The sequence below is a fragment of the Microcaecilia unicolor genome, chromosome 6 (assembly GCF_901765095.1).
Source record: "Microcaecilia unicolor chromosome 6, aMicUni1.1, whole genome shotgun sequence".
In the NCBI taxonomy this organism is placed as follows: Eukaryota; Metazoa; Chordata; class Amphibia; order Gymnophiona; family Siphonopidae; genus Microcaecilia; species Microcaecilia unicolor.
The window spans coordinates 70455230-70476831 of record NC_044036.1 but is presented as its reverse complement, the minus strand read 5'-3'; the positions used below and the strand labels follow the sequence as shown (position 1 = coordinate 70476831).

General features: G+C 45.7%; 1 protein-coding gene across 1 annotated transcript in view; it reads left to right on the top strand.

Moving 5' to 3' along the window:
* The window catches only part of HFM1 (helicase for meiosis 1), a 472985-nt gene that overhangs the window by 219304 nt on the left and 232079 nt on the right, over positions 1 to 21602 (top strand). The window contains exons 13-14 of the mRNA XM_030206735.1: positions 6774 to 6907; positions 11538 to 11585. Coding sequence (XP_030062595.1) covers positions 6774 to 6907; positions 11538 to 11585 — 182 coding nt within the window. The remainder of the gene's footprint in view (positions 1 to 6773; positions 6908 to 11537; positions 11586 to 21602) is intronic.

Below are 21602 nucleotides of genomic sequence, written 5' to 3'. Positions count from 1 at the left end.
CCTGAGAAGAAGCTTTCTCCGCTGGAGAGTCTTTCCTTCTCCTCCTTTGTCCGGGAAATGTCTGTGGCCATTCCCTTCCCTGTGGTAACTGAGGATGAGCCCAGGACTGAGATGCTCAAGGTCCTTAACTATCCTTCGCCACCTAAGGAGTCATCCGCTGCCCCTCTGCATAATGTCCTTAAGGAGACATTGCTGAGGAATTGGATGAAACCATTATCTAATCCCACCATCCCTAAGAAAGCGGAGTCCCAGTATCGGATCCATGGAGAACCTGAGTTGATGAGGGCACAGTTACCTCACGACTCTGCGGTTGTGGATTCCGCTCTCAAGAGAGCCCAAAGTACTAGAGATTTCGCCTCAGCGCCCCCGGGGCGAGAAGCTAGGACTTTGGACTCTTTGGGGAGGAAGACCTACCAGTCCTCTATGCTCATGTCCAAAATTCAGTCCTACCAGCTCTACATGAGCATTCACATGTGGAACAATGTTAAGCAACTGGCGGACTTGATGGATAAGCTCCCTCCGGAGCACGCCAGGCCTTTTCAGGAGGTGGTCAGGCAGCTGAAGGCGTGTCGTAAATTCCTGTCCAGGGGTGCTTTCGACTCTTTTGATGTTGCATCCCGATCCGCTGCTCAAGGTATAGTGATGCGCAGACTCTCATGGCTGCATGCCTCCGACATGGATAATCGGACCCAGCAGCGGCTTGCGGATGTTCCTTGCTGGGGGGGATAATATTTTTGGTGAGAAGGTCGAGCAGGTGGTAGAGCAGCTCCACCAGTGGGAAACCGCCCTCGACTAACTCTCCCACCGGGCGCCTTCAGCATCTACCTCAACAGGTAGACGATTTTTCAGGGGACGGAGGACTGCTCCCTATGCTTACAATAAGTGTAGGTACAATCTACCTTCCCGACAGCCTTCTCAGGCTCAGCCCCAGCACGCTCGTTCACCTCAACAGCGTGCGCCCAGACAGGCCCCTGCAGCTCCCCATCAAAAGCAAAGGACGGGCTTTTGACTGGCTCCAGTTGAGCATAGCCGCCAGAAACGTACCTGTGCTGGACGATCTGCCGGTCGGGGGGAGGTTAAAATTTTTTCACCAAAGGTGGCCTCTCATAACCTCCGACCGGTGGGTTCTTCAAATAGTCTGGTTGGGATACTCCCTCAATTTGATATCCAGACCTCCAAATTGCCCACCGGGAGCTCAGTCTTTCAGCTTCCAGCACAGGCAGGCACTTGCAGAGGAACTCTCCGCCCTTCTCAGCGCCAATGCTGTCGAGCCCATTCCACCAGGGCAAGAAGGGCTGGGATTCTATTCCTGGTACTTCCTTGTGCAAAAGAAAACAGGGGGGATGCATCCCATCCTAGACCTAAGAGCCCTGAACAAATATCTAGTCAGAGAAAAGTTCAGGATGGTTTCTCTGGGCACCCTTCTTCCCATGATTCAGAAAAATGATTGGCTATGCTCTCTGGACTTAAAGGATGCTTATACACACATCCCGATACTTCCAGCTCACAGGCAGTATGTGCGATTCCGTCTAGGAAGACAGCATTTTCAGTATTGTGTGCTACCCTTTGGGCTTGCCTCCACGCCCAGGGTGTTCACAAAATGCCTGGCGGTGGTTGCAGCGTCGCTATGCAGACTGGGACAGCATGTGTTCCCTTATCTCGACGATTGGCTGGTGAAGAACACCTCAGAGGCAGGAGCTCTACAGTCCATGCAAATGACTATTCGTTTCTTGGAGCTACTAGGGTTTGTCATCAATTACCCAAAGTCCCACCTTCCAGTTCAACAACTAGAATTCATAGGAGCTCTGCTGGACTCTCAGACTGCTCGGGCCTATCTTTCCGAAGCGAGGGCAGACAACCTTCTGTCTCTCCTTTCCATGGCCAGGGCATCTCAGCAGATCACGGCTCGGCAGATGTTGAGACTTCTAGGCCATAAGGCCTCCACAGTTCATGTGACACCCATGACACACCTGCACATGAGATCTGCTCAATGGACCCTAGCTTCCCAGTGGTATCAAGCTGCAGAGAATCTAGAGGGTGTGATCCAGCTGCCCACCGATTTTCGCAATTCCCTTCAGTGGTGGACAATTCGATCCAATTTGACCATGGGACGTCCCTTCCCGATTCTTCAGCCTCAAAAAGTGCTGACCACAGATGCATCTGGGGTGGGGAGCGCATGTAGATGGGCTCCACACTCATGGAGCTTGGTCCCTCCAGGAGTCAGGTCTTCAGATCAATCTCCTGGAGCTGCGAGCGATCTGGAAAGCGCTGAAGGCTTTCAGAGATCGGCTGGCCCCCTTTCAAACCTCCACCAGTGTCATGGGATCTGAACGTCGTTCTCACCCAGCTGATGAAAGCTCCTTTTGAGCCACTGGATTCCTGCCATCTGAAGTACTTGACCTGGAAGGTCATTTTCTTGGTGGCGGTTACTTCAGCTCGTAGAGTCAGTGAGCTCCAAGCCTTGGTAGTGCATGCTCCTTATACTAAATTTCATCATAACAGAGTAGTCCTCCACACGCACCCTAAGTTCTTGCCGAAGGTGGTGTCTGAGTTCCATCTGAACCAGTCAGTTGTCTTGCCAACATTTTTTCCCCGTCCTCATACCCGCCCTGCTAAACGCCAGTTGCATACATTGGACTGCAAGAGATCATTGGCCTTCTATGTGGAGCGGACAAGCCCCTTCAGACAGTCCGCTCAAATGTTTGTTTCTTTGATCCCAACAGGAAGGGAGTCGCTATCGGGAAACGAACCATTTCAAATTGGCTAGCAGATTGCATATCCTTCACTTATGCCCAAGCTGGGCTGACTCTTGAGGGTCCTGTCACGGCTCATAGTGTTCGAGCCATGGCAGCGTCTGTGGCTCACTTGAAGTCAGCCATTGTTGAAGAGATTTGCAAGGTTGTGACGTGGTCATCTGTCCACACATTCACATCTCATTACTGCCTTCAGCAGGACTCCTGACACGACAGTCGGTTCGGGCAGTCGATGTTGCAGAATCTGTTTGGGGTCTAGAATCCAACTCCACCCCCCTAGGCCCATTTTTGTTCTGTTCCAGGCTGCACTCTCAGTTAGCTGTTTCTTCATAGGTCAGTCTCTGTTATGTCCTCGCCTTTGCGAGGCCCAATTGACCTTTTTTCTTGTTTTGAGTGAGCCTGGGGGGCTAGGGATACCCCACATATGAGAACAAGCAGCCTGCTTGTCCTCGGAGAAAGCGAAGATACCTGTAGCAGGTATTCTCCGAGGACAGCAGGCTGATTGTTCTGAGCAACCCGCCTACCTCCCTTTTGGAGTTGTTTTTATTCTTTTTTTGCTTTTGATATAACTGAGGCGGGAACGGACACGCGCGGGCGGGAAGGTGGCCACGCATGTGCAGTGCGTCCGTCCCATGCTTTGTTGGCTGTCACAAAGCTCTTTTAGATTTTACTAGAAAATCTCCATCCTGGGCTGCCATGGACGACGACCCACGTGTGAGAATAATCAGCCTGCTGTCCTCGGAGAATACCTGCTACAGGTAAGTATCTTCGCTATCAGGGGAACGATAAATAACTGCTATTCGAAGAGGCAAAGGAGTGAATAGGCAGATGGAGTGGACTTCAAAGGAAGAAAAGCAGAGAGACTGAGGTAGCAGAAGAGATTGAAATTTGGAAGAGGGTGAGAGTAATAGTCCACCACCACCACCGCGGCCAGTAGGGCGAGGAATATGGGAGAAGAGATAACCACCATGGCAGAGGGCTGCGACTGAAGCAGAGTCTTCAGGGCAGAGCCAAGTTTCTGTTATGGCAATCAGATGGAGGCTATGAGAGATAAAAAGGTCATGGATATAGGAACGTTTGTTGCAGATGGAGCGGGCATTCCATAGGGCGCATGAGAAGGGCAGAGAAGAGAGGGGAGGAGAGGAATAGAGATGAGATTGGAGGGGTCACAGTGCGACCTGCACAAATAGGATCAGGGTTGGTGAGGGGGACCAGGATTGGGATTGATGTCTCCAGCAGAAAGAAGAAGAACGAGTAAGAGCGTGCGGAGGAGAGTAGGAGAAGAGTGGCGATGAAGGCGACGAAGGCGAGATGAACTCAGATAGAATGGGGAAGGTACAATGGAAGGAATGAAATGTTGAAGGCAGAAAGCAAGGAGGGAGGAAGAGGACAAGAGAGATGGTGAGGTAACAAAATCAACGAAAGGGCAATGTATTACTGTAGTGCACATTGGCTTCGGGTGGAGGAGTAGATTGGGAAAGGACAGTACTAGGAGGAGAATGTGAAATGGAGCCATATGTAGTGACTCAGGCAGTCCCAAGCGCTAGGTAACAGTCACAAACAAATGTGAGGCAGTAGGCTGGAGCTAAGGCTGGAACAGAGGAGCAGAGGTTGCAGGACTGGAGTTGAAGCTGTAGGCTGGAGCAGAGGATGCAGGACAGGAGCTGAAGTTGCAGGTAACAGTCACGAACAAAGGTGGGGCAGTAGGACACATTTCACAGGATCCTACAACCACTCACATGGGAAAAACATTCAGCATAAAGGGATCGTTTACATGCTTATCCTCAAATGTGGTATATATCATTCAATGCAAAAAGTGTGATGAAGGGTACTGTATTGGAGAAACAAGCCAGATAGTAAATATGAGGCTCAATTTACATAGATACAATAATAAACATTCCACTGCCAACCAGGATTCCACCTTTACGGGACAGCATTTCACAAAACACTGCATCAATGATCTTATGGTAAGAATACTAAAAGGAACTTTTAAGACAATCCAGGAACGTAAGACCTTTGAAATCAAAATGATGAATTATTTTGACACCCACCAGACAGGACTCAACAAAGATATGGGCCTCCTAGCCCTTTATAAAGCATAACACTCTATTGCTTTGCCATCCTCTTATCAACCATCCATCTCTCCTTGACTCTCATCAACCCAGCTCTCCCTGTTTCTCACCTATCCTACCTCTCCCTCTTCCTATAAGACTGGAATGCTTTTGTTCTTCACTTATATATTCTGATATTTGTCAACATTTGCTTTTTTCCGATCTGAAGAAGGGTTACCTTTGAAAGCTAGTCAAATAAAAAAGCTATCTTATTTTTTTTTCTATGTTTTGATTTATTTCTATATATTACCTTTAAAAGTGGACTAACGGCTACCACACCACTTTATAAATACTAAAGAAATACAGGCATTTATTAGCAGTTTAGAAATTTGTCCATCAGCTGGGATAGCCCCTCCAGCGAAACCTGAGAGAAGTTTGGGAAATCTGCATCACACTCATCAGCGGAGGGCTTCAGCTGGTAAGGGGTCTTTCCCTGACTTTATAGTCTATAACAAACAGATGACTTCATAGTCAGACAACCTTGACTCATCTCCTGTTTGTTCCTTCTGCACATAAAGTTTCCAACAGTTTTTAATCACCAGTCCAGCTAAGCAAGTAGCACATCCTGTTTCCTACAAACTGCTTTGCAGACTGTTCAAGCTTGCACCAAAACATGAGGGGTCTGCTAAATTGCAGGCTCCACACTGAGCCAAACTCCAGACCCATTTCATCTGTGCAAATTCTGCGCTCCACAGTCACGCAGAATTCTGGCAGGAGTAAACTAGGGCAACTGCCCCCAGACCAGAGAGAGTTTTAAGTCTGCTGTAAGCTGAAAAAGACATGGCCTGGTAGTAAGCTTTAGGATGCCCTCCCAAATTTCTAACACCAGCTCTGGCAGGATACATATTTCAAATTTGACATATTCTGATCACATATTAGATAGTAAAATTATTTTTTCTACCTTTTGTTTTCTGGTCATTTTATTTTTCAAATCATGCTGGTCCCAGGTTCTGGTTTCTGTTTTCCTCTGTCTTCTCTTAACTCACAAGAGTGAAGATGCTAGACATGGGGGAGAATAGGATCACAGAAGGGAGATGCTGGACTTTGGCTGTATAGGGACATAGAGGACTGAGGCTGGACACAGAAGGAGGGGATAGGGACATAGATTGGTGATGATGAATGTGAGAGATGGACACGGGAGATGCTGGACAGGGAAATATATGGGACATAGAGAAGGGAGATGCTGAACATGGGGAACGATAAGTACTCAGATATGGAAGATAGATGCTGCGCATGGGGAAAGGTCAGATGGGCAGGACACCCTGCCAGGATCCAACTTCATCCTCCTAGGCCCTATTTTATTCTGTCCAGCCTGCACTGACACCTAGTATGTATATAGTTTCAGGTTGATAGAGATTTTAGTCTCGAAGTTTCGAGACTCCGTTATCCTAGCTTTCTTGTTTTTGGTGAGCGAGGTAGCTAGTGATTCCCACATGTGGGAATAACGTGGTCTGCTTGTCCTCTGAGAAAGCAAAGATACAAAGATACCTGTAGCTGGTGTTCTCCGAGGTCAGCAGTCGGCTCATTCTCATATACCCTCCTACCTCCCCTAGGAGTTGTTTTTGGTTGTACTCTTTATGCTTGCCACCTGATTGGAGGATCCACGCTCAAGCGTTGGGCAGGAAGGCACCAGCGCATGCGCAGTGGGATGCTGCTAGATCTTTCTCTAGTGCTAGTGAATCAGCCTTTGCACCGGGGCTCTATTGGATGACATCATCCACATGTGAAAATAAGCAGCTTGCTGTACTTGGAGAACATCAGTTACAGATAAGTATCTTTGCTTTCTGTTATGTTAAGTAGTAGAATTCAGCAATCAGTAAAAATTACACTTATTGTGAATAACATTATATTTTAAGATAAGATTATATTTTTTTAAATCAAAGTCTAAATATTTGTTGATCTTTATTAGTTTGCACAGACATCTTATTGAACACTTAAATGCAGAAATCGTGCTGCATACTATCACAGATGTTAACATAGCTTTGGAATGGATAAGGTCTACATTCCTATACATCAGAGCTTTGAAGAATCCAGTACATTATGGTATGCTTTTGGTTACATATTACTGTGTTTAATATACTTAAGATAATGAGTGTTTGTATGTTACTATGAAATTATAAACTCCCAAACTGGCAAACGCTAAGTGCCAGGTTCACTTGGGCTTTTCTTCTATGATTTTCTTATGGGAAAAGATCTTGTGGAATCAGGGCCTAGGTTCTGAGTAATAAAGAATTTTATTCAAAGACTTAACTGGCTAATTTGGGCACTTAGCCAGTTAAGGCTCAGAGTTACTAAGCTGTGATAAAATGCATTATCTTACTGCAGCAAAATTTACCATGGGAATTCTACAGTAAATTTAATTTTGCATTGCTGTGTGCTGTTCCTGCTAACTTTTAAAGGACCAGGCTGGTGTATTACAAAAGAACTCTCCACCCCTTCCCCCCAATTCCTTGTTAGAGATCTTCAGGCATCTACCTGGAGTCTCCCTGGTGGGTAGAGAGTTTGCAGAAATAATTCCCAGATGCTCAAAATGGCAGCCTCATTCTTCTAGTGGTGGTCTCATGGCACTACTACTAGGGGGAACCACCATTTTGAAGCTGGAAGCTGTCAAGGCAGATGCATCTGGGAATCACTCTGGCTCCCTTCCCAATGTTGAGACCATTGGTTAGTTCCAGATAGGGTGCAGGTGCTGGAAGAGTTTTTTTGAACGGGGGGGGGGGGGGGGGGGGGGGGATTGGGTATAGAGAGGCTTCATTGGAAAAGAGATGGGGTATTTGAACAGGGATCCTTTTATAATTCACTGGCCCATTTAATTTGATTCCTAGAAGCATATGGCTGCATGTTTACGGACCAGTGCTCATGGAGATGAAATATAACCCCACCTCACCTCATAAGGTGCTAGAGTCATTCAAATTTGTTATCAGTTGTCCAAAATTTGATCTCTGTTAGACATGACTCAGGCAAAGGCCTTCTTCCTAGCAGAAAGTATCACTACTGTTGTGTCTAAGGTACAGAAGATATGAGTGAGACAGGAGACATTGGTACGGGGCATGTTGAAATTGTTTTGTGTTTTATTTATAGACCTTTTTAAGTTTACGTCACTTCAGTAAATTCCATGATAAAAAAAATAGAAATATTCCAAAAACAAAACAAGGCAATATACTGTCAACATTTGCCCACAATTTAGGTGATACAAATTCCAAGAAACAAAGTAAATAAGTCAGGAAATAAATATTACCTTCTATCCCCCTTCAGTCTGTTAATACAGTGACACATAACTCAGGAGACTTTATCAATTGTTTTGGATCAAAAAGCAAATAAGATTTTGACTGGTATAATACCCTACATTGGCAAGGAAATTTCAAAACAAAACTTGCCCCTAGACCCAAAACTCGGGAGTGGAAAGCCAGAAAATCACAAAAGAGACACCAGGAAACTTTTAGAATGGTCAGGAAAAATCTGCACTTTTGATCAAAAAAAAAAAAAAGTAACAATCATATAGTTGTTCTTTGAGTCACTACCTCCATGGAGGATTACAAAAACCCTGTGAGGTCAAAAGTAGGCTAACCAATTTGCAGATGAACATCTGGGGTCTTGGATCACTTTAGAACCAAATAATAAGCTCAAATGATTGGTGGCAGGGATTCTGATGGTACATTAAGAACCTCCATACAGTATTTCTTTATCTTATCCACAGGTGCCACCAATGGTGATCTAGGAAAGTTAAAAAAAAAGCACAAAATATTGTGCTTAACTAGATTTTTCATATATTCAACTTTCCTATACAAAAAAGCTTGTTAGAGACCATGAGCTTCAGATGTAAGACTTAGTTGCAAAAATCACAGCAAAGCGATATATCAAGTCCCATTCCCTTTCCCCTTAACATGTAGTCTCCATAGTCTATTTTAGGTTACATTTAGACAATTCTTGCATTTGTTCCACAATCATTTGAGAAATACCTCTGATACCTTCATGCTCTGTAACCAATAGTTTCTTATCACACAGATTCTCCCAAAGGGTTATGACCATTGGTTTCTCCAATGCCTTCAAATTCCTCCAGAAGAGTCCTGCTCCCCAACTCCTGCTGTTGTACTCCAAGGCTGGCAGTACCGGGATAGGCCTATCCACTTTCTGGGAGGTAGCATCCTCTCTTGGGGTGGATACTGCAAAAGGCAGGCTCCCCAGCAAAGAAACCAATGCCAGCTTCAGGTTCAGAATGCTGCTCTGCCTCTGCAAACACTTCTGGGTTGAAGAAGTGTAGTCTGCTTCTCCAGGCTAAGCAAAGCCCTTTCCTCCCTTCTGCCCAAGTATGCTGACCCCAGCAAAACAAAAGAAAAGGTGGCTTTAGGTCGGCTTGATTGTCAAAACTTCTCTAAAGTAGTCTGGTGGAGTGGCGGTGGCCCCATGTTTGCCAGGAGCTGCCCAGAATGCACCCTTCCTCGTACCCATGGAAGGGAAGAGGAATTGCAATGTTGACAGCCAGGAGCAAAACAGAGTGTCTACACCATAAACTCCACTAGGAAACAATCATGGAATCCCTTGCATGTAGAGATTTGTTTAACAGTACCACATACATAGTGCATGTAAGTCTCTTGGCCCATCTCAGAATGAGGCAAGCCCAATGGACCTTATGCTCACAGTGGACTGCAGCTGTTTGAAAGCTTACAAAACATAATCCTAATTACCAAACTACTTGGAGACACCCTGTCCCGGTGAATGAAACAATTAAATCTGGCAAAGGAATTCCCTTCAGAATTTCTCCAGATGAAGACTAAGGGGGGAAAGTTATCAACATGGGCTACTGTTAAAGACATTCATTCATTCATTCATTCAAGTATTTATATACAGCTTAGGTACCACTAATTCATGCTATTTTAGCACAGGTAAAGAAAGGAAGGAGTGGGAAGCGGATAAAGACTCTTCAAAAACAAACCATGGAACATTCAAATGTTGCAAGAAACACTCTTTATTGATGGTAGCTAAAGACTCAACACAGCACCGTGTTTCAGCTTAAAGTGCCTGCCTCAGGAATCTTGTGGTGGAAGTATGCTGCAAATATCGAGTATTGAAACAAAATTTACCAATGAGATCAATGGTGTACGGGTCTTTAGAAAGAACTTTGGAAAATGCCTTCTGAAGAAAATGCACTCATAGATGGATTCTTCTTTCTTTGGAATAATAGATTTATTTTAGCACAGAAGCCTGTCAAATGGATCTTTAAGGCATCTCTAGTTTTACTGCCTAGTGGACCGGCGTTAGGGGGTGTCAAACAGGGCAGTTGACCTGGGCCCCCTTTCCATAAGTGTGTTTCAGTTTGCAAACCACACCGACTATGGCCAGAGTTTCATCGTAGCTGTGTCAAGGTGCCTTAGTTTAATCAGCTATAGTTTGCACTGAACTTTCAGCGTCACCAGGTATTCCATGCATGTTGTTATGAAAAAGCTAAATTTTTACACTTTTTCATTTTGTTTTAGTCACTGTATAGAAGATAACCAGCCAAATTTACATAGCAGATGGATTTGGCATAATAACTTGAAGGAGTTTTTTATGCCCATGACTGCAACCACTCTATAAGTTCTGTTATCGAATAAGCAAAAGCAGGTTAGGTTGTGAGGCTTTTTCCCCTTCTTGTTAATCACACTATACTGCTATATAGAGATGCTGTTTTCTAAATGGTAATAAAACTAATTCAAAGAAGAGTGTTTTTGGATTTATATATATATGCTTAAAAGCTATACAGTGAATGAATATCCTATTTATATTTCTCAACAAGATATAAAAGAAGAGTAAGAGATTTAAAGATTTTGAATTAAATGGAAGAATTTTCACAGTAATTTAAAAAAAGAAATGGACCCATGAGGATTCTGAGTGCTGGTGTGCAAGTGTTCTGCCTCACACTTGAAAAAAGAATCACCCACTTTCTGATGGTCCACAAAAATATTTAAGATATAGTTAGAGGGAACCTTGTTGGATGTTATTTCTATGGTGGGTTACCCCTAAAATATTTCTAAGATCATGTATATGTTTTCAAACTGAAGGCGGCATAAGCTGAAGACCAGCTTTCAGGGGCCCCTCCCTAGTTTCTGACCTAGGTCCCTGAATGTCTAGCACCAACCCTGAGTTGACCAGCTTGGTTTATTCAGACTGCTGGAATCGTGCCTTAAAAATGTATTTATGTGTAACTTTCTTCAAATTAGTTGTCTTACTTTCTAACTCTTCTTATTCTCTTACCTATCTATATGTTCCATCTTTGCTTATACCCTTCACTGTCAATTAAAATGTCCTATTACGTATTGTGTTGATATTGTAAGTAGTAAACTATGCTATACTTTGTATTGTTATTTGAATATTTTTACTGCTGTAATTGCCTATTGCTCATGTTTGATTTATTCTTACTGTACACCGCCTTGAGTGAATTGCTTCAAAAAAGGCGGTAAATAAATTCTAATAAATAAAATAAATATTACCAGTTTGTCCCAGGCTTCTATAAGAAGAAGGTAAACACACATGTAGCCCTAAAGTCTACCACCTAAATACTTATAATTTTTTCATGTAATTTGCAGCTTTGAAGTTAACTTCTGAAATACACCAGCCTCAGTTTTTTTCTTTAGAGAACAATATTTCAAATTGAACTTGGAATTATTTTCAAATACAATTGTATCTTTTTGTGTAGGATTTCCCAGTGGATTGGACAGGACTGGAATTGAAGCAGGATTACAAGGTTTGCTATGTTTCCTTCTTTTAAAATTGCTGTTTTGAGCTCTAATCGTTTAATATTTGGGCAAATAATTCTAGGAAGGCTAAAGGATACATGACACCAGTGACCTTCTTGGTTTCTTTGATCGTCTCTTCATCATTATCCTTGTTCTCGTCATCCTTTTCATCATTAAAATCCAGGAACATAGACCTTTTTTTTTTTTAAAGCAAGCTACTTATAAATTGCTGACTGTAAAATGAAGCATAACGTATAGTAATAAGCATTCTCTAAAAAGAAAACAAAGAGAATTTTCTTGTCTCTGTAGCCTTTTCTCAGTCTTTATTATATCAGACCATGAAGTTAATATTGCAAGTACATTCAGGATGAGAGACTGCCAGTCCTCTGTCTATCACAAATTCTTATCCTGATTATTAACTATTATCTGCATAAAAGAGAAGGGCTAAATATGTGAAATAATATTACTTATCTGCCTGCATGTGTATTACATTTCACTAAAATATGTGACTGAAACATTGTATTTTCAATGTGCATATCATTTAATATAGCAGTTCCATATATTTTTGGCTGGGAAGAAGAAAAGAACAGCAGGGAAGGGGCGATATTGCTAGTAAAGTTTTAAGGAAAAGACTAGGGAAGAACAGAGGGAAGAAGGAATTCCTCTCCATTTCTCCAACAGAGGCTCCTGTTTGCCCTTCTGTGTCTCTTTTTCTATTTTCCCACCACAACGTGAACTCCTTCTCTTATCCTGACTTTTATGCCTTGGATCCTACTCCCCCTTCCTCCCTTCTTTTCGTTTTTCCCTTCAATTTTACCTCTCATTCTCTTACAGAGCAGGTCTCCCTTTGGTATTCCGTTCTGTTTTCCATGGTCTCCTCAGAGATTCCTATTTCTAGGAGATCCTCCAGCTTGTCTTGGAAACCCTGTTATTGAAGTTATCTTAGGACTCTCCAAGGACAAGCAAGCCAGTTGATTCTCACATGTGGGTGACATCATCCATGCACCCAGTGCGGAACGCTATCCAGCATAGTATATCTTTAAGAGCTTGTGGCAGCACTCCCAACGTGCATGCACAAGTGCCTTCCCGCCCGCCACATGAGTGTCAGACCATCAGTCTCTTCTTATCCATGGTGAGAAGAGAACAAGTTTGTTGCAGCTCCTCACAGTATCTGCATTCCTTTTTTTCTTTGAGAGCTTTTCCTGCTTATTTTCATAAGGAGAAAAACGCCCATGTTCGGGAGATGGGCGTCCGTTTCCTGTGGGCGGCCAAATCGGTATAATCGAAAGCCGATTTTGGTCGTCTTCAACTGTACTCCGTCGCAGGAACGAATAAAGTTGACAGGGGCGTGTTGGAGGGGTGGTGAAGGCGGGGCTGGGGCGTGGTTATCGGCCAAGCAGAGATGGGCGCGCTCGGCCGATAATGGGGAAAAAAAAAGGCGCTGTTAGCGAGAATTTAGGACACTTTTTTGGACCCTTTTTTCTCACGAACAGGTCCCAAAAAAGTGCCCTAAATGACCAGATGACCACCGGAGGGAATCGGGAATCACCTCCCCTGACTCCCCCAGTGGTCACTAACCCCCTCCCACCAAAAAAAAAACCCACTTGCAAAAACCTTATTTCCCAGCCTCTAAGCCACCCTCAAATTCCGTACCCACCTCCATGACAGCAGAATGTGTTCGATCCTCTCACAGCCTTTCCCTGGGTCAGATGTGGCTCTCGGGTGCACTGCAGGGTCACATCAGCATTGCATTGTGGTGGGTGTAGGGTATTGGGCTTCGTGATTCCACTAGCTTGTGTTGGTAGTTAGTAGGCTCTTCTCCTATGGTGCTTTTCCCTCTGCTTACTGGGTCAGAGTGTGCCCTCTTTTGTTTCCGGTAGTCCACAAGGTAGTGGCCATTTTAGTAAGTCTGTTGTAGATGCCTTTCGTGTGTTAGCCAGGTTACAGAACTTAGTTCTTACCTTGAATGTTGCTGAAAGAGGGCATTGTACACCATTCTGCCAGCTCTGAGCTACTGCTAATCTTAGTACCAGGGAGACTCGTTGCCAGTGGGGCACAACCTCTGATCTGCAGTCAACTGTGAGTAAACGCGGTTATTGAAATAAAGGACGTTTTCAGCGAGATTAGTCTTACGGTGTGAACTGCTGTGCCAAGGTTATACAGCAGCAACAAGTCCTGTCCCTGGAGCACTTTTAGTGGGTAATGCAGTGCACTTCAGGCAGGCGGACCCAGGCCCATCCCCCCCTACCTGTACCACTTGCGGTGGTAAATGGGAGCTCTCTAACCCCCCCCCCCCCCAAAACCCACTGTACCCACATGTAGGTGCCCCCCTTCACCATTAAGTGCTATGGTAATGGTGTAGAGTTGTGGGGAGTGGGTTTTGGGGGGGATTTGGGGGGTCTCAGCACCCAAGGTAAAGGAGCTATGCACCTGGGAGGTAATTTAATGTTTTTTCCTATATTTTAAAAGTGCCCCCTAGGGTGCCCGGTTGGTATCCTGGCATGTGAAGGGGACCAGTGCACTATGAATCCTGACCCCTCCCACAACCCAAAGCCTTGGATTTGGTCATTTTTGAGCTGGGACACTTCGGTTTCGATTATCGCTGAAAAACGAAAACACCCAGCTTAAACAAACGCCCACATCCAATGCATTTGCCTGGCACAAACCGTATTTGCAAAACTAAAGATAAACATCCATCTTTTTCGAAAATACGATTCGGCCTACCCCTTCACGGACCCGTTCTCGGAGATGGATGTTCTTACACATGGGCGTTTGCGTTCGATTATGCCCCTCTTTATGCCTTCCTTGTGGGGTTTTTTTTGCACTACATTGCATTTTTCCCTCTTTAGGATACTTTTCCTTCCTTCCTTCCTTCCCTTACAGTTTTAGTTTCTTTTGCCTGGTTTGTAAGTTTTATTTATTTTTCATGGGCTCATAAGACCCTCTTAGTCCTGAACATCGGATGGGAATTGGGAATTTTCCACTTTATGTTTTTGGTGATTTGCACCTTTTTGTATCACTATAGAACCATTTGATTTGATCACAGCTGTGTTCCCTCCCATGTCATTGAAGCCTGGTCTGAATTGTCAACATCAGCATCGACATTGATGTTAGTGCTTGCATTGGCATCAGGTGCATTGGTTCCCATAGCTGCTAGACATTTTTCCGACACTGGGAATGGATGTGCAAAGAGTAGGTCTCCACCTGCTTCGAGGCCAATCACTAGGCAGAGCCCCCAGGACCAATCAGCATCGTACCTGACACCGAGGAGGCATGAGGATTCAATGTCATCCTCGTCAGCACCGATGAGTGTTGATGCTTGGCATCGGGTAAAGCCTAAGAAGCACAAACATTGATCCCCTTGATGCATGGTTCCGGGAGCACCGGGGCACCAAGAGATCCAGTACTCGAAAAACGTCAGCACCAGGAGGAGTGCTCCCTCTCAGTTGAGGAGGTGCCAGCAGGGAGGTCTCCATACAGCCAGGACTAGGTACTCGAGTTGACACTAGCGGTTCAGCAGACTTTCTCTGACCTGACACCCTAGCCTTTTCCGATGTTGTTCTTCGATGGGCAGATGTGGACCATGCTCTAAGAGCTCTTGGCGGGGCTTCTTCAGCAGAGTGCATTGGCATCAGGGATGCTTGTGCCAGCCATGTCTTTACCTGCTGCCTCGCAGGGCCCTCAGCCTGCGGTGAGGTCACCGACACCGGTGCCACATGCTATATTGACATCGACAGCTGCCTGGCGGATACTTCCTCAGCATCAATGCAGGAAGCTTCACCGGAGTCGAGGATGGAGCCTGTATCACAATGCCATTCCAGGCAGAGACTTGAGTTTTCCTATCTGAGGCAGGTGCGGTCTCAGCCTCCCATTAGGAGTTTTTTGCTGACACCAATATGGACTGCTCATGGGCGTCTGATGGGGATCCAAGGTACTTCTCATAGGAGAAGTACCATCTCATAGGAGATGGTATCCCATCAGACCCCTCCCCAGCAGAGGAGAGGTGAAAGACTCCACCAGAGAGTCTCTCCTTTCCCACTTTTGTGAAGGAGATGACAGCTGCCATCCCAATTCACTTGGAGATGGAGAATGAGCCCAGGGCTGAGATGTTCGAGGTCCTGGACTATGACTCTCCACCTAGAGAGGCTGTGACTGTCCTGCTTCACAAGATCCTACGTGATGTTCAGGTGAAGAAAGTTGGAGTCTCCTCTGTCCCTGTCCTTTCCAAGAAGATAGACACCATGTATCAGATCCAGAGTTAATCTGGATTTGATAAGCTGTAGTTGTCTCATTCCTTGGTGGTGGAATCTGCTCAAATGGGTCAGAAGTTCCAGAGACTTTGCCTCAATGTCCCCAGGCAGAGAGGCTGAAACTCTAGACTCATTTGGGTGGAAGATGTGTCAGGCCTCAATGCTCATATCCTGTATATAGCCATACCAGCTCTACACAAGCCTCTACTTGCGGAACCTGGTGCGCAGTATGACTGATTTGGCAGAATCTCTCCCACCTGAGCAGGCCAAATCTCTTCACCATCTAGTCAAGCAGCAGAAGGTGTGTCATAAATTCCTGGTCAGGGGCACTTACAGATAATTTTGATGTGGCATCCAGGATTTCTGCTCAAAGTATATCAATGAGCAGAATCTCATGGCTACATCTCTGACTTGAGACCCGGCAGTCCAGCAGAGGCTGGCGGATGCCACTTCTCACAGAGATAATCTTTTTGGAGAGAAGGTGGAGGTCGCAGATGTCATCAAGAAGCACACTGATACCATCGACACTCTCCTGACAAGCACCTGCACCCTCCTCATCCAGAAGGTTTTTGGGCAAGTCGAAGAGGGGTCCTATTACCCACAGAGGCACACTCTTTCTTCTTGCCCCCCTCTGCAGGATCAGTCCCAGCATGCTCATTCACATCAACAGTGTGTGCCTCAGACCCAGCCTGCTGCCCAGTCAAAACAGTGGACACATTTTTGATGGCTCCAGCAGAGCATAGCTGCAATAAAAGTGACCATCCCGGATGACCTACTGGTGAGGGGGAGGCTGGTTTTTTTTTTCAAGAAAGGTGGCTACTTGTAACCTCTGACTAGTGGGTTCTTAAAATGGTTACACCTTACACTGGCATCAAAGACCACCAAATTGCCCTCCGAAAGCATCTTACTTCAGCTCTCATCACAAGGGGGTACTTCCAGAGGAATTCTATACCTTCTGAAGGCCCTTGCTGTCATGACCGTTTTATCAGGGGAAGAAGGGAAAGGATTCTATTCCAGGTATTTCCTTGTGCCAAAGAAGACAGGGAGGATGCATCCCACCCTAGACCTAAGGGCTCTGAACAAATTCCCGGTCAAAGAAAAGTTAACATTGGTTTCTCTGAGCATCCTTCTTTCAATGATTCAGGCTCAAGATTGGCTATTCTCTCTGGAATTAAAGGATGCCTACATGCATATCCCCAATACTTCCAGGCAACAGGAGGTATCTCAGATTTCAGCTGGGAACACATAACTTTCAGTACCATGTGTTGCTGTTTTACCTCGCATCAACTCGCAGGGTTTTCACCAAATGTCTAGCAGTAGTCATAGCATCACTATGCAGACTGAGAGTCCATGTGTTTTCCTACTTGAACAATTGACTGTAAAGAGCACATCAAGGGATGGTTCTCAGGAGTCAATGCGGAGAACTATTCAGGTGCTAGAGCTACTAGGGTTCGTTTTAAACTACCCAAAGTCTCATCTGGTCCCAGTTCAGCAATTTGGAATTCATTGGAGCCCTGCTAGACATGTAGCAGGCACGAGCCTTCCTCCCTGTGCTGAGAGCGGACCCACAATCACCACAATCACCACTTGGGTTCGAGCCAGTCAGCAGGTCACAGCTCAGCAGATGTATTGGAAACAAAGTTGTTGAGCGGAGAAGATCAGACCTGATCTTCTCCGCTCAACAACTTTGTTTCCAGTACAATTGAGCACTATAGCTTCAGTTTATTGACACACATATTCTTTTTATATTTGGATAGAATTAATAATCAACAGACGGCAGAGAAGACTCCTGATGCAGGCCAGTACGGCCGAAACACAGCTGTGTCGAGTCCCTTTCTCCCTGCTACAGTTTGGCTAATAAAGTTGATTCTTCATTTTTACATCCAAAGTGTCGCCTTTTTTATGTAATTTTTTGATTTTGATGGATTCATCTTTTAAATACATATCTTATGATTAATTTTAAATTTTGACGTTTTTTATATATATATATTTTATTTTTATGTTTTTTGCTTTTGTTGGTCATCTTTGCTGTTTTGTTTCTTGTTGATTTCCTTGCGAAGACTGGATTCTTCTGTTTTTTGTACTACAGGAGAACCCCTCAACCAGACAGCAAGACACAGACCGGACTGGAGCAGCTGGACAGGAGTAGCAGCAGAGGCAACGAGCTGGCCCTGGCAAAGCAGGAACTCTAGTCTTCACCTGCGCTTAGCCGCTATTCACCAGGAGTTGAGCCCCTGGGTGCAGGCGGCCGGCAGAGCTTACCGGACAAGGCAGGGCTGGACTGGAACAGCAGCACAGGCAGCGAGCAGGAGAAAAGTCCACGAATCAAATAAGGTCTTGGGCAGGCAGCAGCAGTAGAATAAGCCAGTGAACAAGCCGGGTTCTGGGCAGGCAGCAAGCAGAAGAAAAACCAATAAACAAGCCGGGTCTGGGGGCAGGCAGCAAGCAGTAGAATAAATCAGAAAACAGACAAGGTCAAGCTGACACAAAAAGTAGCAAGGTAGCACTGCAACAAAACTCTCACAGACTAAGACTCCACTGAGGACCTCTGCTACAAGGCAAACTAGAAAGCCTCCAGGTGGTAATAAAGGCAAGCAACAAGGGAGTTCCCCAGGTAAGGGTGCTGCTTAGTTCCAAAAATCCCAAGCCAGTCTGGAAGGCTGGAAAACCCGGACCGGACAGGCATGACTTCTGGAACATGGGAAACGGCAAGTAGTTAGTTCACTGCAGCCACCAGGTCTCGCCAGCAGGGGGCGAGATGAATGAGAGCCTGAAACATGGTCAAAATCGTAACAGTAAAGACCTCGTTGATTGGGGAGCTTCAGAAACTCCAGGCTCCTGATACTAGTGAGTGCTGGCCAAGGGGAATGAGAACTCTCAAGGTCTTATCTTCTGTGGGATGACGCCTTACTTCTCTGGCAATGAACTTGTTCATCCCTCAGGCACACTGTTAAGTCCACAGTCCAGGCCACTCTCTAAATAAAAATACAATTTATTGCTGTGACATCTTTAAAGTAAGAGGAGTAGAATTCAATGTAAAATGTTTTGTGCAAAACCGTAAGATAGTCTGAATCTTCTCCATTCTCTTCACTGACTAATGATTGTAATCAGCTTTTTATTCCTTTTTTCTGGTCCCTCTGTTCTCCTATCTATCTATAAGAAGCAATACTCTTCTGTTCAGATCTATCTTAGGCTTTGCAGTATAGAGACTCTTTTGGTACTCCTGTTCTTTGTCCTAGGGAATTTCCAGCCCAGCAGCAACCCTCCACTTTGGGATACAGGAACTTGTCCAAACATTTTTTTAAACCCAGATACACTAACCTCTGTTATCACATGTCAAACTCCAAGGACGTAGGAAAGTTGTGAGCCCCTGTGTCTCCGAAGTCAGAGGTAGATAGTTGACAAGCCAGAAAGCGAGCAGGTCAGAATTCAAATCTAGACAGGGTCAAAGGCAGGCAGCGAGCAGGTCAGAATCCAAATCCAGGCTCGGTCAAAGGCAGGTAGTGAGCAGGTGAGAATCCAAAAATGGATTTGGGACAAAGGCTGGGTCAAAGGCATGCAACAAACAAGAGACAAGGTTCCGAGAACAAACAAGACCGAACAGTAGCTGAAGCCCCGTAGTGTAAGTGGGAGTTGAAGATAAGGGAAGCCGAGTGTCTGAGCTGCCTTGCCCAGATGTCACTCAGTGCTCTTGCTGTGATCTGGAAGCAGCGGGCTCAGTGCAGAACTAGAGCAGGAACTGCTGCGTCTCTGCTGGACGGGAACTGGTGGCGAAGCATCCCGACATGGGGAGGATGCTGCTTGGGAACATGTGAAGCTTCCCAGCAAGGAGTGGAAGTCTAGACAGCACACTGGTCTGGTAAGGTGCTGTGACAGTAACCCCCCCCCCCCCCCCGTTAACCCCCCGCCTCCTGGGTCTGGGCTTTGAAGGATGGCGAGAATGGAACAAGCGAATCAAGGTAGGAGCTTGGACGTTTGTCATAGGTTCCCAAGAGTTATCTTCCAGGCTGAAGCCCTTCCAGGAGAGCAAGTAGTACAGATGTCATGCTCGACATTAAGAGTCTAAGATGTCATTTACTTTGAACTCCGGGTCCGCAGTGGAAAAGGGGACGAGGGCATCACAGTGCATGGGATGCTAACTGGAAGGGATGAAGGGTTTCAAGAGTGATACATGAAAGGCGTTGTATATTTTCATGGTAGAGGGCAGGCAGAGGGGAATATGCCACTGTTCCCAAATGTTCTCACATAGGGAAAGGTCCAATAAATCGTGGAGCAAATTTATAGGACTGTAATCAGAGCCGCAGATACTTGGTACTGAGCCATACCTTCTGACTAGGGTGGAAGACCAGAGCAGTATGCCTAAGTCGATCTGTGCAGCATTTATAGGCTGTAGAGGCCCCTTGGAGTTGTAAGCATACTTGCTTCCACATATCTTGAATATTGTTGCAAGCTTGTTGTACTGCTCGCGTGTCTGAAGTGTCCGGGATGTGTAAAGGTAGAAGAGGGTGGCATCCATACATAACATAGAATGGAGACATTCAAGAGGAATCGTGGATGTTTTTGTTGTATGCAAACTCTACCCAGGGAAGTAAGGAGGACCAGTTATCTTTTCAAGAGTTGACATACATATGAAGAAAAGTCTTTAGGGTTCCCTTCAACTGCTCGCTTTAACTGAAACTTGGATAACCCCTAACGACACTGCCTCAATCGCAGCCCTATGCCATGGAGGTTATCTCTTCTCCCACACTCCCCACACAGATGCACGCGGTGGAGGCGTTGGGTTTCTTCTCTCACCCTCCTGTAGTTTCCAACCCCTCCTCCTGCCACAGTCTCACTGCTTCTCATCCTTCGAAACTCATGCCATCCGGCTATTCTACCCGACACCACTCAGAGTTGCAGTCATCTACCGCCCCCCTGATAAGCCCCTCTCTTCATTCCTTACTGACTTTGATGCTTGGCTCACCATCTTTCTTGATCCCTCATCTTCATCCCTCATTCTTGGTGACTTTAATATTCACGTTGATAACCCATCCAACTCCTACGCTTCTAAATTCCTCACTCTGACATCCTCCTTCAACCTCCGACTATGCTCTACCACCCCTACTCACCGTAATGGCCATTGTCTCGACCTCGTTCTCTTCTCTTCCTGCTCTCCTTCCAACTTCTGTACCTCTGTCCTTCCAATCTCAGATCATCACCTAATCACCCTCACACTTCATCACCCTCCCCCTCAACCTCGCCCAACTATAACCACTGCCTTCAGGAATCTCCAAGCCATCGACCCCCCCCCACCCTATCCTCTCACATCTCCAATCTCTTCCCTTCCATCTCGTCTTCTGAATCCGTCGACACGGCTGTCTCTACCTACAATGAAATTCTCTCCACTGCTCTGGATACCCTAGCACCATCTGTCTCTCGCCCCACAAAGCGCATTAATCCTCAGCCCTGGTTAACCCCATGCATCCGTTACCTCCGCTCCTGCACCCGATCTGCTGAACAACTCTGGAGGAAATCTCGCACCCTGTCAGACTTCACCCATTACAGATTCATGCTATCCTCCTTCCAGTCCTCCCTGTTCCTTGCCAAACAGGAATATTATTCTCAATTAACCAATTCTCTTGGCTCCAACCCTCATCGCCTCTGTCACATCCGTCGCTCCCTCCGGCTGCTCCTCCGCGGGAAACAGGAGCCGGCGTCCTCCCCAACATAGGCCGGCTTTCTTGAGGCCACGGAGGGGAGCTGGGGCTTACTGTGGTGATGGCCGCCCAGTCCAGG